At 38.2% G+C, this 16,072-nt stretch overlaps 1 protein-coding gene across 5 annotated transcripts in view; it reads left to right on the plus strand.

The window, feature by feature from the left end:
* Positions 1-16,072, plus strand: part of KHDRBS2 (KH RNA binding domain containing, signal transduction associated 2) — a 618,929-nt gene that overhangs the window by 301,594 nt on the left and 301,263 nt on the right. For all 5 annotated transcript variants that reach the window (XR_007128209.1, XR_007128210.1, XR_007128211.1 and 2 more), the window contains exon 4: positions 1,559-1,705. Coding sequence is in view for 2 of the 5 variants with exons in the window: in XM_047734409.1 (XP_047590365.1) it covers positions 1,559-1,705 (147 nt within the window). In the remaining 3 variants the exon portion in view is untranslated. The remainder of the gene's footprint in view (positions 1-1,558; positions 1,706-16,072) is intronic.

Consider the following 16,072-nt stretch of genomic DNA (forward strand, 5'->3'; position numbering starts at 1 on the left):
TTATCACTGCTAACACCTACTTTACTGGGTCCTGGCTGAAATCCTGACTTACATGTGACCTCCAGGAAGTTTCTTAATATCCAAAGACCTCAGTTTCCTCATCTGCTTCTATAAAGATGATGGGGGAGGGGAAAGGCAAATGTGTTTTTAAATAGCAAGCTGCATTTTATTCATGAAAATCAGCCTAGTGGCCCAACTACAGAGTATCTAGTCAGGCTCATTTTATTTGAAAACCTTTAAAATGAGTATTATTATTCATATTTGAATGCCATACTTCATAGCATGCAGACACTATAAAATTTGGTTAGCAAGTTTTATACCAGCGGGAAATCAGCTCAGGAAGTATGGAGAAGGAGGCAGTGTGAAGAATCCTGATTTAACCACCTGAACACTTAGGTGGAAATGAAGCTGACCCCAGAGATAAGGACCAGCTTGCCTTGCAGCAGAATCCCAAGAGGAAAGAAATGTTTACTACACTCTGTAAGTGCATAGTCGTTGAGGCAAGTGCTGCTTCTCCCTAAACTGAGAAATGGGCATTAAGAAAACCCTTTTAAGTAAAAACTCCTAGGTAGAGATGGAAAGTATGCTTAGGAATGTAGAGAGTGGACTACCATGCTGAAAGGTGTTGCTGTTGGAGACATTTGATTTGATGGGGGATGGACAGAAAAGTAGGCACACCTTCCCATCTCTTTCATGGATCCTTCATGTATTGAAATGATGGACATTTCTATCAGTTAAGCACACTAATATGGTTCATATAGTTAACTTACAAGAGATAAATGGCAAATTTGCTTTTATTTATCTATTAAGGTCTATTCATGTTACTTTTCTAGTCAGTCCCCAAATAAAACTAAAAATTACTTTGTCATTCAATTTTTATCCTTTGAAATTTAGTGGAACAACTACAAGTTTACTGGGGAGGGGAGTCAGGAAGAGTAAAACATAATTAACATTATGTTACTATTTTTAAGATTTTATTTATTTGAGAGAGAGCTAGAGAGAGAAAGCATGCACAAGCTGGGGGAAAGGGACAGAGAAAGAGAGAGAAGTAGGCTCCCCACCGAGCAGGAAGCCCAGTGCGGAACTCCATCCCAGAACCCTGGGATCATGACCTGAGCCAAAGGCAGATGCTTAACAGACTGAACCACCCAGGTGCCCCAAAAGTTCTTGTTTTCTTAAAGAACAGTGATAATCTTTCGTTTATTATCTGCAAAATATTACTCATCAGACACAAAAACAATCCTTTTCTTCCTCAATATAGTAGTGTACACTCAAACTTTAAGACATTTCTGTTACTTCTTTTCAGGGGTTTAGCATCTTCATTTAGCTGATTAAAATCCATTGTAGATGATAATTATGCCAGCTTTTTAGAAAAATCATTCAAACACTCAAAAATGATTTTACAATCTTTAAATGGCTTGTACCAGATTTTTATTTCTCAAAGGTTTTCTACTTATGGAAAATTTGCTTAGATTATGCCCTTTGTCACATTCTCAGTAAATGTTAAGTCAATGCAAAATGGGTGGATTTGTATTTCTAAAAATAACCTCTTTCACAGGAAGAAGAATTAAGGAAGAGTGGGGAAGCCAAATATGCCCACTTGAGTGATGAACTTCATGTATTAATTGAAGTGTTTGCTCCACCTGGGGAAGCTTATTCACGAATGAGTCATGCATTGGAAGAGATTAAAAAATTCCTGGTTCCCGTAAGTATCTTTCATTTTTCACAAAGATGTTTCTCATAACTTTTTTTGTAAGTGTGCCTTTGATCTTCACTGACTTTTTAGATGGAGAGTCATGTGGCAAACTGATTATTTGTGGAGTTGATAAGAAGGTAAAATAAAATAGGTTACATCAAACGATTAGCACAGGACCTGGCATGTTGCCACATACCCAAGGTTTGACAGTGTCCTCCGTACATCACTAGTTCACAGTCAGGAAGAAAACGACCATTGACGCGTAAACACAAATATGTAATTGAAGTAGTGTGCTTTTCTTTTGTGTCTGAATCACTTGGTAGTTGACATGTATTCTTGATAATTTTCATTAATAGAAAAAGCATTTGCAGGTATAATGGGAGGGGGAAAGAGATTAGATATGTAATATTTGCAACAAGACAATGATGTTACTTGAAAATATCAAATGTACTGTTATGTGACATTATGCCAGGTGCAGGCTCATTATAAAACATAATGTAAAATAATCAGTAGAGCCAGACATTTGTTGACATCAAACAAAAATTGGAAAAATAAACTCTTTGCACTCTGTGAGAGCAACAGAGATTGTTCATTTAGTAAGGCAGCAAATTCAGTGCTGCATATTGGGTAGAATTCTCTACTGATTTTCTAAGAAATAGAGGAAGGTTAAATGAATGAAGTTTTTATAAAAGTTGACAATTTAGCATTCTAGGAAGAGGTCATTCAAACAGAATTGGAGCTGGGGCTTAGAGCTGGGAATAAGATAATTGGAAGAGAATCCTGAGTCAAGTTTTCTGGAGTGCCTGGGCAGAAGTCTTTGGCAGAGGAGCAAGAGAGTAGCTAAGATTAATCTGTTCAGTGAAGAAACACTGTAGATTTCTAAAGTAAGCAATAAACTCAGAGGAAATGGTGGGTAAGATTCATTGATTGGCAGTGATTTTGAGAATGGGAAAAGGAAAAAAAAAACAGAATTTCAGAACATAAAAGCATCAAAATCTAGCCACATAATGTATTTTTATGCCCAGCTTAAAAATATCTGTCAAGACAAGGTTATAGAGCCATCCCATACCACACTGATTATTCCCTAACTTTATATGCACACGGAATTTCTGCACAATTTATTTTTTGGTGCTTATCAGAACACCTTCCTAAATAGATCTAATATTTCATAAGCATGAGGATGTTATGTTCTCTCTTCCTTTTGCCTCCAAACTAAATGCCTACTGCTGTTGGGGAAGCAGTTTTACTCTACTTAGATCAGGTCTCCAGTGATATAGGTGGTGTAGAGAAAGCCTAGGACTACCTACATTACTAACTCATTTCATGCCTGTAGACAAATAATTTAAATTCTCAGAGCTTCAGCTTCTTTAAAAAGAAGATAATTATAACTGATTGACCGCTGTCACAGTTATTGTAAATATTAAATACCATAATGTGTATGAAAGGACATAGAAAATTATCAAGCAACACTTAAATGGATGCTTTTAATCTATTTTATTGTTATAGTAGATAGAAACTTGGAATGACTTCTTGAGGTTAAATATGTAAGATGAAACACTATATAATTGCTACATATATATTGGATCTAAGTTGTGGGCTAGGTTAACCCGGTTTTATTATAAATGCTGGTGATACATCTCTCCTATTTCTAGACATTTTGATACGTATAATCATTTTGTGTATAACTTCTTCACGAAAAATATAGACCCCATGAAGGCAGGGCCGGCAGTGTCTCTTGTATTCTCATCATTTAGCATCATGTGTGGCACAATAATTATTTGTTTGGGAGTCTGACTGATGGAATGGCAGATTAATAGTCACCGAGAGTGTTGCAGAAATGTAACACACCTACTTGGGTCAAGTTGAAAGCATAGTATCCCAAAATTAAAATGCTTTGTATATACCCATCTGGATGAGAAACGAAAATCGCACATTGACCCATACAACCTGTTCCTGCCCACCTCTGGGATTTTTCTCTCTGCCTGACCAACTGCTCCCTCTCTGTGCTCCAGACATGCGGCCTTTCTGCTCATCCCGCACTCCAGACTCTCCAGGCTCACTTCTCACTGAGGATCTTTAAAGATTCTTCGCCAAAATACTGACACAGCTGTCATTTAGGTTGCCGCTCATGTTAGCAATGCAGGAAATTCCTCCCTGACCACACCGTCTAAAGTCACCTCCCTACATTTGTACAAGCCGATTATATTTTGCGCACAATATCACTGGCCCCTTAATTAACTGCAGTTTACGGTCTTCTCATGCTTTGGCCCTCTTCACTTACTTAATTTTCCTCATAGCTTTTATAACTTGTTCTATATCTACACACATACGTATATATATTACTTATTCATTTATTGTTGGTTTTCCTGCTAAAATATAATGTGATGAGGGTGGGCATTATTGTCTAGTTTTACTGCTTGATTCCCTATTTGGAACTATGCCAGACACATGGGAACATGTAATAAATATTTTTTGTATGGGTGAATAAATAATTAAATGAATAAGTTTTTGTTCTCTTTTAAAAATTTTTTAAAGATTTATTTATTTTGGTGAGAGAGGAAGCATACCAGTGTGGAGAGGGGCAGGGAAAAAGGGGGAAAGAGAGAAGAAGTCTTCCCACTGAGCCTAGAGCCCAAGGCGGATCTTGATCTCACAACCCTGAGATCTCAACCTGAACCAGAATAGAGAGTCAGACTGACTTAACCACACAGAAGCCCCTGAATAAGCTTTTTTTTTTCCATTTCAACCAATTTTTTTTCTTTTTTTATTAATTTATTTTTTTAATTTTATATAAACATATAATGTATTTTTATCCCCAGGGGTACAGGTCTGTGAATCGCCAGGTTTACACACTTGACAGCACTCACCATAGCACATACCCTCCCCAATGTCCATAACCCCACCATCCTCTCCCAATCCCCCTCCCCCCAGCAACCCTCAGTTTGTTTTGTGAAATTAAGAGTCACTTATGGTTTGTCTCCCTCCCAATCCCGTCTTGTTTCATTTATTCTTCTCCTACTTCCTTACGCCCCCATGTTGCATCTCCTCTCCCTCATATCAGGGAGATCATATGATAGTCGTAATTCTCCGATTGACTAATTTCGCTAAGCATGATACTCTCTAGTTCCATCCACATCATCACAAATGGCAAGATTTTATTTTGTGATGGCTGCATAGTATTCCATTGTGTATATATACCACATCTTCATCCATTCATCTGTTGATGGACATCTATCTTCTTTCCATAGTTTGGCTATCGTACACATTGCTGCTATAAACATTTGGGTGCACGTGCCCCTTCGGATCACTACGTCTGTATCTTTAGGGAAAATACCCAGTAGTGCAATTGCTGGGTCATAGGGGTCATAGGGTAGTTTTATTTTCAACATTTTGAGGAAGCTCCATGCTGTTTTCCAGAATGGTTGCACCAGCTTGCATTCCCACCAACAGTGTAGGAGGGCTCCCCTTTCTCCGCATCCTTGCCAGCATCTGTCATTTCCTGACTTGTTAATTTTAGCCATTCTGACTGGTGTGAGGTAGTATCTCATTATGGTTTTGATTTGTATTTCCCTGATGCTGAGTGATGTGGAGCACTTTTTCATGTGTCTGTTGGCCATCTGGATGTCTTCTTTGCAGAAATGTCTGTTCATGTCTTCTGCCCATTTCTTGATTGGATTCTTTGTTCTTTAGTTCTTTTGTTCTTTAGAACTTAGTTTGCTAAGTTCTTTAAAGATTTTGGACACTAGCCCTTTATCTGATATGTCGTTTGCAAATACCTCCTCCCATTCTGTCAGTTCTCTTTTGGTTTTGTTAACTGTTTCCTTTGCTGTGCAAAAGCTTTTGATCTTGATGAAATCCCAATAGTTCATTTTTGCCCTTGCTTCCCTTGCCTTTGGCGATGTTCCTAAGCTGTTGCTGTGGCTGAGGTCGAAGAGGTTGCTGCCTGAGCTCTCCTCAAGGATTTTGATGGATTCCTTTCTCACATTGAGGTCCTTCATCCATTTTGAGTCTATTTTCATGTGTGGTGTAAGGAAATGGACCAATTTCATTTTTCTGCATGTGGCTGTACAATTTTCCCAACACCATTTATTGAAGAGGCTGTCTTTTTTCCATTGGACATTTTTTCCTGCTTTGTCAAAGATTAGTTGACCATAGAGTTGGCGGTCTATTTCTGGGCTCTCTATTCTGTTCCATTGATCGATGTGTCTGTTTTTGTGCCAGTACCATGCTGTCTTGGTGATGACAGCTTTGTAATAGAGCTTGAAGTCTGGAATTGTGATGCCACCAACTTTGGCTTTTTCAACATTCCTCTGGCTATTTGAGGTGTTTTCTGGTTCCATATAAATTTTAGGATTATTTGTTCCATTTCTTTGAAAAAAATGGATGGTATTTTGATAGGGATTGCATTAAATGTGTAGATTGCTTTAGGTAGCATAGACATTTTCACAATATTTGTTCTTCCAATCCAGGAGCATGGAATTTTTTCCATTTCTTTGTGTCTTCCTCAATTTCTTTCATGAGTACTTTATAGTTTTCTGAGTATAGATTCTTAGCCTCTTTGGTTAGGTTTATTCCTAGGTATCTTATAGTTTTGGGTGCAATTGTAAATGGGATAGACTCCTTAATTTCTCTTTCTTCTGTCTTGTTGTTGGTGTAGAGAAATGCAACTGATTTCTGCGCATTGATTTCATATCCTGACACTTTACTGAATTCCTGTACAAGTTCTAGCAGTTTTGGAGTGGAGCCTTTTGGGTTTTCCACATATAGTATCATATCATCTGCGAAGAGTGATAGTTTGACTTCTTCTTTGCCGATTTGGATGCCTTTAATTTCCTTTTGTTGTCTGATTGCTGAGGCTAGGACTTCTAGTACTATGTTGAATAGCAGTGGTGATAACGGACATCCCAGCCGTGTTCCTGACCTTAGCGGAAAAGCTTTCAGTTTTTCTCCATTGAGAATGATATTTGCGGTGGGTTTTTCATAGATGGCTTTGATGATATTGAGGTATGTGCCCTCTATCGCTACACTTTGAAGAGTTCTGATCAGGAAGGGATGGTGTACTTTGTCAAATGCTTTTTCAGCATCTGTGGAGAGAATCATATAGTTCTTGTTCTTTCTTTTATTAATGTGTTGTTTCACATTGATTGATTTGCGGATGTTGAACCAACCTTGCAGCCCTGGAATAAATCCCACTTGGTTGTGGTGAATAATCCTTTTAATGTACTGTTGAATCCTATTGGCTAGTATTTTTGCGAGAATTTTTGCATCTGTGTTCATCAAGGATATTGGTCTGTAGTTCTCTTTTTTGATGGGATCCTTGTCTGGTTTTGGGATCAAGGTGATGCTGGCCTCATAAAATGAGTTTGGAAGTTTTCCTTCCATTTCTATTTTTTGGAACAGTTTCAGGAGAATAGGAATTAGTTCTTCTTTAAATGTTTGGTAGAATTCCCCTGGGAAGCTGTCTGGCCCTGGGCTTTTGTCTGTTTGGAGATTTTTGATGACTGTTTCAATCTCCTTACTGGATATGGGTCTGTTCAGGTTTTCTATTTCTTCCTGGTTCAGTTGTGGTAGTTTATATGTCTCTAGGAATGCATCCATTTCTTCCAGATTGTCAAATTTGTTGGCGTAGTGTTGCTCATAGTATGTTCTTATAATCGTCTGTATTTCTTTGGTGTTCATTGTGATCTCTCCTCTTTCATTCATGATTTTATTTATTTGGGTCCTTTCTCTTTTCTTTTTGATTAGTCTGGCCAGGGGTTTATCAATCTTATTAATTCTTTCAAAGAACCAGCTCCTAGTTTCGTTGATTTGTTCTATTGTTTTTTGGTTTCTATTTCATTGATTTCTGCTCTGATCTTTATGATTTCTCTTCTCCTGCTGGATTTAGGGTTTCTTTCTTGTTCTTTCTCCAGCTCCTTTAGGTGTAGGGTTAGGTTGTGTACCTGAGACCTTTCTTGTTTTTTGAGAAACGCTTGTACTGCTATATATTTTCCTCTCAGGACTGCCTTTGTTGTGTCCCACAGATTTTGAACCGTTGTGTTTTCATTATCATTTGTTTCCATGAATTTTTTCAATTCTTCTTTAATTTCCTGGTTTACCCATTCATTCTTTAGAACGACGCTGTTTAGTCTCCATGTATTTGGGTTCTTTCCAAATTTCCTCTGGTGATTGAGTTCTAGCTTCAGAGCGTTGTCTTCTGAAGATATGCAGGGAATGATCCCAATCTTTTGATACCAGTTGAGACCTGATTTAGGACCGAGGATGTGATCTATTCTGGAGAATGTTCCATGTGCACTAGCGAAGAATGTGTATTCTGTTGCTTTGGGATAAAATGTTCTGAATATATCTGTGATGTCCATCTGGTCCAGTGTATCATTTAAGGCCTTTATTTCCTTGTTGATCTTTAGCTTGGATGATCTGTCCATTTCAGTGAGGGGAGTGTTAAAATCCCCTAAGATTATTGTATTATTGTCGATGTGTTTCTTTGATTTTGTTATTAATTGGTTTATATAGTTGGCTGCTCCCACATTAGGGGCATAGATATTTAAAATTGTTAGATCTTCATTTTGGACTGATCCTTTGAGTATGATATAGTGTCCTTCCTCATCTCTTATTATAGTTTTTGGCTTAAAATCTAATTGATCTGATATAAGGATTGCCACTCCTGCTTTCTTCTGATGTCCATTAGCATGGTAAATTCTTTTCCACCCCCTCACTTTAAACCTGGAGGTATCTTTGGGTCTAAAATGAGTTTCTTGTAGGCAACATATAGATGGGTTTTGTTTTTTTTATCCATTCTGATATCCTGTGTCTTTTGATTGGGGCATTTTGCCCATTAACATTCAGGGTAAGTATTGAGAGATATGAATTTAGTGCCATTGTATTGCCCGTAAGGTGACTGTTACTGTATATTGTCTCTGTGCCTTTCTGATCTACTACTTTTAGGCTCTCTCTTTGCTTAGAGGACCCCTTTCAATTTTTCCTGTGGAGCTGGTTTGGTGTTTGCAAATTCTTTCAGTTTTTGTTTGTTCTGGAAGCTTTTTATCTCTCTTCTATTTTCAATGATAGCCTAGCTGGATATAGTATTCTTGCCTGCATGTTTTTCTTGTTTAGTGCTCTGAATATATCATGCCAGTTCTTCCTGGCCTTCCAGGTCTCTATGGATAAGTCTGCTGCCAATCTAATATTTTTAGCATTGTATGTTACAGACTTCTTTTCCCGGGCTGCTTTCAGGATTTTCTCTTTGTTCCTAATACTTGTAAATTTTACTATTAGGTGATGGGGTGTGGACCTATTCTTGTTGATTTTGAGGGGGGTTCTCTACACCTCCTGGATTTTGATGCTCGTTACCTTTGCCATATTAGGGAAAATTTTCCAGTAATTCTCTCCAATATACCTTCTGCTCCCCTCTCTCTTTCTTCTTCTTCTGGAATCCCAATTATTCTAATGTTCTTTTGTCTTATGGTGTCACTTATCTCTCGAATTCTCCCCTCATTGTCCAGTAGCTGTTTGTCCCTCTTTTGCTCAGCTTCTTTATTCTCTGTCATTTGGTCTTTTATATCACTAATTCTTTCTTCTGCCTCATTTATCCTAGCAGTGAGAGCCTCCATTTTTTATTGCACCTCATTAATAGCTTTTTTTTATTTCAACGTGGTTAGATTTTAGCTCTTTTATTTCTCCAGAAAGGGTTTTTATATCTCTCAAGAGGGTTTCTCTAATATCTTCCATGCCTTTTTCGAGCCTGGCTAGAACCTTGAGAGTCGTCATTTTGAACTCTAGGTCTGACATATTACCAATGTCTGTATTGATTAGGTCCCTAGCCTTCGGTACTGCCTCTTGTTCTTTTTTTTGTGGTGAATTTTTCCGCCTTGTCATTTTGTCCAGATCAGAGTATATGATGGAGCAAGTAAAATACTAAAAGGGTGGCAAAGACCCCAGGAAAATATGCTTTAACCCAATCAGTAGAGATCCTAAATTGGCGGAGGGGGGAGGAAGGGGATAAAAAGAGGTTCAGAAAAAAATAAAGAAACAATTAAAAAAAGAAAACGAATAAAGAAAAAAAATATAAAAAAGAAATATATATATATATATTAGATAAAGTAGTTTAAAAACATCAAAAAAGAAAACGGTAAAAGTTTAAAAAAAATTTAGCAGGAGAAGAAAAAAAAATTGAAAAAAAATTAAATTAACTGCAAGACTAAAGAATCATGGGGAGAGGGGCGCCTGGGTGGCTCAGTGGGTTAAGCCGCTGCCTTCGGCTCAGGTCATGATCTCAGGGTCCTGGGATTGAGTCCCGCATCGGGCTCTCTGCTCAGCAGGGAGCCTGCTTCCCTCTCTCTCTCTCTCTCTGCCTGCCTCTCCATCTACTTGTGATCTCTCTCTGTCAAATAAATAAAAAAAAAAAAAATCTTTAAAAAAAAAAAAAAGATTCATGGGGAGAAAGCCATGAGTTCTGTCTTTGTTTTCTCCTCCTCTGGAATTCTGCTGCTCTCCTTGGTATTGAACCTGCACTCCTTGGTAGGTGAACTTGGTCCTGGCTGGATTTCTTGTTGATCTTCTGGGGGAGGGGCATGTTGTTGTGATTCTCAAGTGTCTTTGTCCCAGGCGGAATTGCACCGCCCTTACCAAGGGCTGGGCTGAGTAATCTGCTCGGGTTTGCTTTCAGGAGCTTTTGTTCCCTGAACATTTTCTGCAGAGTTCCGGAGGACAGGATTGAAGATGGCGTCCTCCCAGTCTCCGGCCGGGAGGTGCCGAGAGCTCAGGGCCTCACTCCTCAGTGCGCCCTCAGAGAATAGCGCCCAATTACTCCCGTCTCCCTGGCCTCCGGCCACGCTCCGAGCTCACCCAGCCTGCGACCAATTCAAGGAATCCCGAGCTGAGAGCTCACTCCTCGGCTCTGTCTCTGTAGTCAGCTTCCCCATTCTAATACCTGCGAGCTCTGTGACACTCAGACATCCCCAATCCTTCTGTGACCTGCAGGACCTGGGGCCACGCTGACCCCGTGTGGGCTTCACTCCGGTTTAGCATCTGGAATGATGTCCCTCAGCGGAACAGACTTTTAAAAGTCCTGATTTTGTGCTCTGTTGCTCTGCTGCTTGCCGGGAGCCTGCCGCTCCCCCCGCGGTCTATCTTCCCGTCACTTTGGTTTCACTTCTCTGCCAGTCCTACCTTTCAGAATGTGGTTGAGTTTCTGTTTCTAGAATTGATGTTCTTCTTCTCTTCGATCTCCCGTTGGATTTGTAGGTGTTTGCCATCTTTAGATAAGCTATCTAGCACATATCCTACTACCTGACATAGTCTCAGCCTGCTACTTCTCTGCCATCTTGACTCCTCCCCCCCAAATAAGCTTTTTTTTTTTTAAAGATTTTATTTATTTATTTGACAGAGAGAGAGAGATCACAAGCAGGCAGAGAGGCAGGCAGAGAGAGAGGAGGAAGCAGGCTCCCCGCAGAGCAGAGAGCCCGATGCGGGGCTCGATCCCAGGACCCTGAGATCATGACCTGAGCCGAAGGCAGCGGCTTAACCACTGAGCCACCCAGGCGCCCCCCCAAATAAGCTTTTTAAAAAAATAAATAGGGGCACCTGGGTGGCACAGTCAGTTAAGCCTCCAACTCTTAGTTTCAGCTCATGTTGTGATCTCAGCATTGTGAGATCAAGCCCCATGTTGGGCTAGGTGTGGAATCTGCTTAAGATTCTCTCTCCCTCTCCTTCTGGCCCTCCCCACCCATGGCCCACCCCCCAAATCATGCTTTCACTCTCAATAAATCAGTAAATAGATAACTAAATAAATATTCTAATATCTCTCAATGTTGTATTAGCTAATTATACAATCGGTAGAAGTCCTACTTGATAAATTTTTCCCATTTCCCTTATTTGCCTCAGCACCAAGCAAAGGATGGCAACTATCTACTTCATCTTTCACTAGAACCACAGGGAGCAAACATGAACTGCCAGTTCTTTTTTTATTATGAAAAATTACTTGGTGATCCAAGTTTCTTTTGACATTCAATATTAAAGTCTACAGAAACGCTAATATACCAGGACATTAAAATTTACAAATATGATAGGTGAAGAATTATAGCCAGTAAGAGGTATGCTAGAACAACATAGAAAGCTAATGCAGAATAGAACTACCATCTAATTCCTCTACAAAACAGTGTCTTTCCATGGTCACAGTTTTTATCCAGCATGTATCAAATGTGCCCTATGTCTGGAGGTTGTAGTTGTTTAAGACTGCTAACTTGGGAACATACAACATGTCATGAAATGGCTGAATGCTGTAAGCTGTTGGAAAGCAACACTGTTTTAGTACTTTGAGTGAATTGTTAAGGGCAAAATAATTATTATTACCTAGGGAGAAAATTTCTAACTTGCTGGTCTCTCCATCCAGTTACTACAGTCTTATCAAAACAAGTAGGGTGGCATGTCAATAAAACATCAATACTTGAATTCTCCTAATTTTTAATCTCTCACACTTAGAGCAGATTCTCTATTAAAGTTTTCATTTATTGCTAATTTGTCTTACAAATACAGATTAAGCCTGTTAAATCATTTGACAAATAGTGACAAAAAGGATTTAAAATCCTAAAATAATATATGTTTAGATAATGGTAAAGGCTTTCTCTTTTCTTTATCATCTGTAAAGGGGTAAACAAATGTCATTGTTATCATTATTATATTTTATAATACTCCTTTCTCTTATAGTTCAGGCACTAAGCATGCCATATATGGTTGTGCAGATCGCCTCTTACACAATGCTAGGGAACAACATTTACGTTGTAGTTTATGAATGAGACCCCCTGGGATCCCTGAGTACAACTTCCCTTTTTCCAAACCCTTGTCAGCAGAATACTTTAAAATAATGACACTGTATTTCATATTTCTACGGGCTAACTCTCACTTTCAATTAGGTTGAGCTAGTAAGGTATATGAATGCTTAATAATTAGCTCATGATTGAAGCATAATACGTTGTCTCAGAATTTATGAGGGTCTAGCAAAATTCTGCTCATTGAATGTGAGTTTATTAATTCTTTCATAGAAAAGATGAAAGGATGGGTTTCCATACCAACCAGGAAATTAGGGTTAGGTCACAGAGAACAAAAAGATTACTTTGTTACTGGCTCAAGAGTTAGTTGTTGACAGAATTAAAAGATTACAATACTCATTTCTACCAAGCCCTGTCATGGCCCCAGAATCTTAGCACAGTATGCTACACAGAACTAGAATATTATCAGAGTTGACAGAATCTGAAAAGTGTTTGTCATACCGGGATAGGTCTCTAATGATCATTGCTAGAGGTTTTATCACTTAAAGAAAAGGCATTTTATATATATACATATATGTAATATTCAACATAGAATATAGTATATTGTACATTAGTAAGAGAATACAATATATTAACACAATTCAACACAGAAAAAAATGCATCATTCTATGTTATTTCTTTCCTACATCAGATTGGATGTGTGTCTTGGCAACAGCAGTGATACTTGAAATGGGACAATTAGGGCATATTATATCATTTCAGGTTTGAGATTAGAAACCTGTGTAGGAAACCTCTCAGGAGTGTGCTATGGAAGAAAAGTAAATGCTTTTCCTCTTTAGAGTAAAAGCAAAGAGAGGACATTCTTGCCTTCTCTCCTCAAAGACTGTAATCCTAACTCTGAAATGGGAAAATGACACTGATCATTATTAGCAATCACACAGGGGAGTAGATTCAAGGAAAATAGAAAAGAAAAGCAGAGTATTTTCAGTCTAGGAGATGGAATATCTAGACTTTCATGCACTGAAAAAATTTTTATAAAGTTTTGAAAGATTATAAATATAAGAACATATCCCTGAAATTCATGTTATAATTTGATAAGAAGTAAAAATTTGGTCAGAGTATTTTTTGCAAGTGAATATGTAGGGAAAACAATGTATTAAATAAAAAACCCACCAGCCAGCAAAAGTAATGATAATTGGCAAGACCTATAGACAAGGTGGAGAATGCAGATACATTCTGGGGAGCAGGTGGCAGGAGTTCAGCATGTATGGCAACAACATCTTATAAGCAAGGTAATGATCAGCAATAGCATAAAAAAATAAAGTTCAATGTAGAGAGGGAAACAGAATCCATAACCTGGATATCATTCCCTCACTGCTGTGGTTGTTGTTAAAATGTTGCCAAGAGTTTCCTCAGATTGCTTCCTTCAAAACAATTGATTCTCTTTTCTTTCTCATAATTAACCATATTCTAATGGTGTGGTAACTAATAGCACTAAGCAAAAAGCCACATGTATTTATGTAATTATTACTTGCTCAGAAATGCTTCCTGAATTGCTATAGTACTAGGATAATATTCTGATCGTATTTGGAGACATTAGTAATCAACTCACATTGAGTATTTGTTCTTATCTGATAAGTTGTAATAGGTAATACAGACCTATGACTTAGGAAATAATTACAATTATTACTTATTCTTAGAAAATAACTAATAATAATGATGATCATAATTAGAGTAATATTAATTATAATAATATATAATTAGAATACCACTGTAATAATATAATTTTTATTATTGTTGTTGAGATAAAGCCACTTTAATGGCCTTAGTGACTGGCTTAACCTGGAAAGCAGATAAAAAGAAGAAATGGATAACTATTTGAGTTTGATTTTGTATCAAATGTTCACTTTATGAATCTAGGGCCAGGATGTGATCATCTCCTTTCTGTTTTAAGAAACAAATTATCCCTAATGATTTCTGGGCTCATTTGATGTCAGGGATCTCAATTCTTTTTTTTTTTTTTTAAGATTTTATTTATTTGTCAGAGAGAGAGGAGAGCGAGCGAGCACAGGCAGACAGAATGGCAGGCAGAGGCAGAGGGAGAAGCAGGCTCCCCGCCGAGCAAGGAGCCCGATGCGGGACTCGATCCCAGGACGCTGGGATCATGACCTGAGCCGAAGGCAGCTGCTCAACCAACTGAGCCACCCAGGCGTCCCAGGGATCTCAGTTCTTCAAGGCCACTCTTTTCAGGAGTTTTATGGCTTTTTAGTTACCCAGTATCTTTGTCCTGTTTCTTTCACCGTCTGGATTTCATCTTGATGATTTACTTCTTCCCCATTAACTGGCATTAAATCACAAGAACTGCTTTTGCAATACCAAATGTAGTCATTAACATGAAGGTTTATCATCATTCCTAAGGTTATCTGTGTCTTTAAAGATCTGTGGTTCTTAAGGATACAGGTTTGATCTTCCAGGCAAAAATCTTCACCTCTTGGAGCACCTGGCTGGCTTAGTGGAGTGTGCAGTTCTAGATCTCAGGGTTGTGCTTTCAAGCTCCATGTTGAGGGTAGAGATTACTTAAAAAATAAAAATAGCTTTAAAAAAATCTTCACCTCTTAACGTCTTCTGATTCAAGTATAATGGAATTCATAGAGGATCAAATAGAAATTTTATATCGTATTCAGAACATTTACTGAATGCTGATCCTGCACTTGTACACAGGTACATAACAAACATATGCCAATACTGACCTGAAAATACTTCTATAGCTGGATGCAACTTAAGAAGATTCATGATTTGGTACAAAATGATTTGGTACAAAAAAAGAATTTGGTACAAAAAAAATGAATCATAGCGGAAAAATAACTCAATGATCACAATCTGTTAAATAAATGTATAATTTTAACCGAGTCAATAATTTAAGTAAGTAGTATCAATGGTCTAAATAATGCAAGGCAAAAGATTTGTTTATATTCAATTCAACAAATATTTCTAAACATCAAATATATGCTAGGTATGATTCTAGGAATTTGTGTTACATGTCACTGCCTGTGTATTTAATAACCAGAGAACTATCTTCAAGATTTAAAAAATAAATATGATGGAGACAGATTTAAGAGAGAATGGGAAATGAGAGACCAGACTAGATAGTAAGGACAATATGGACAGTAGTATGATGGACCAGGCAATTTTGATCAAACGGAAAGTGTTAATTCTAGAGTCAGCAAAATCTTGTTTCCTAAGAGGGGTTCAAAGTGGCAGTGTAGGAAGATCCTGAGCTCACAACCTCCTATGGACACAAAAAAATCTACCACCACATGTGGAATAATTTCCTCAGGGAAAAAAATCTAAAACCTGGATGACTGAGCCTTCACAGCAAAGAAGAAAAAGACTGTGTCAAAATAGATAGAAGAGGCAGAGGCAATCCTCAACAAAATATTAGCAAACCATGGTCTTCCCAGGAAAACCCTCTTCCCCCTGCCTTTCCCCCAATCCACAGTTGGGATCTCAAAAATGCAACTCTTTTCCCTGAGAAGGGAGGGGTCTGTGCTCTATATCAGGTACCCAACCCTAGATTCTGATCAGGACAGATGAGCCCCCAAGAAGCCTG

This window comes from Lutra lutra, chromosome 6 (assembly GCF_902655055.1).
Source record: "Lutra lutra chromosome 6, mLutLut1.2, whole genome shotgun sequence".
Classification (NCBI taxonomy): Eukaryota; Metazoa; Chordata; class Mammalia; order Carnivora; family Mustelidae; genus Lutra; species Lutra lutra.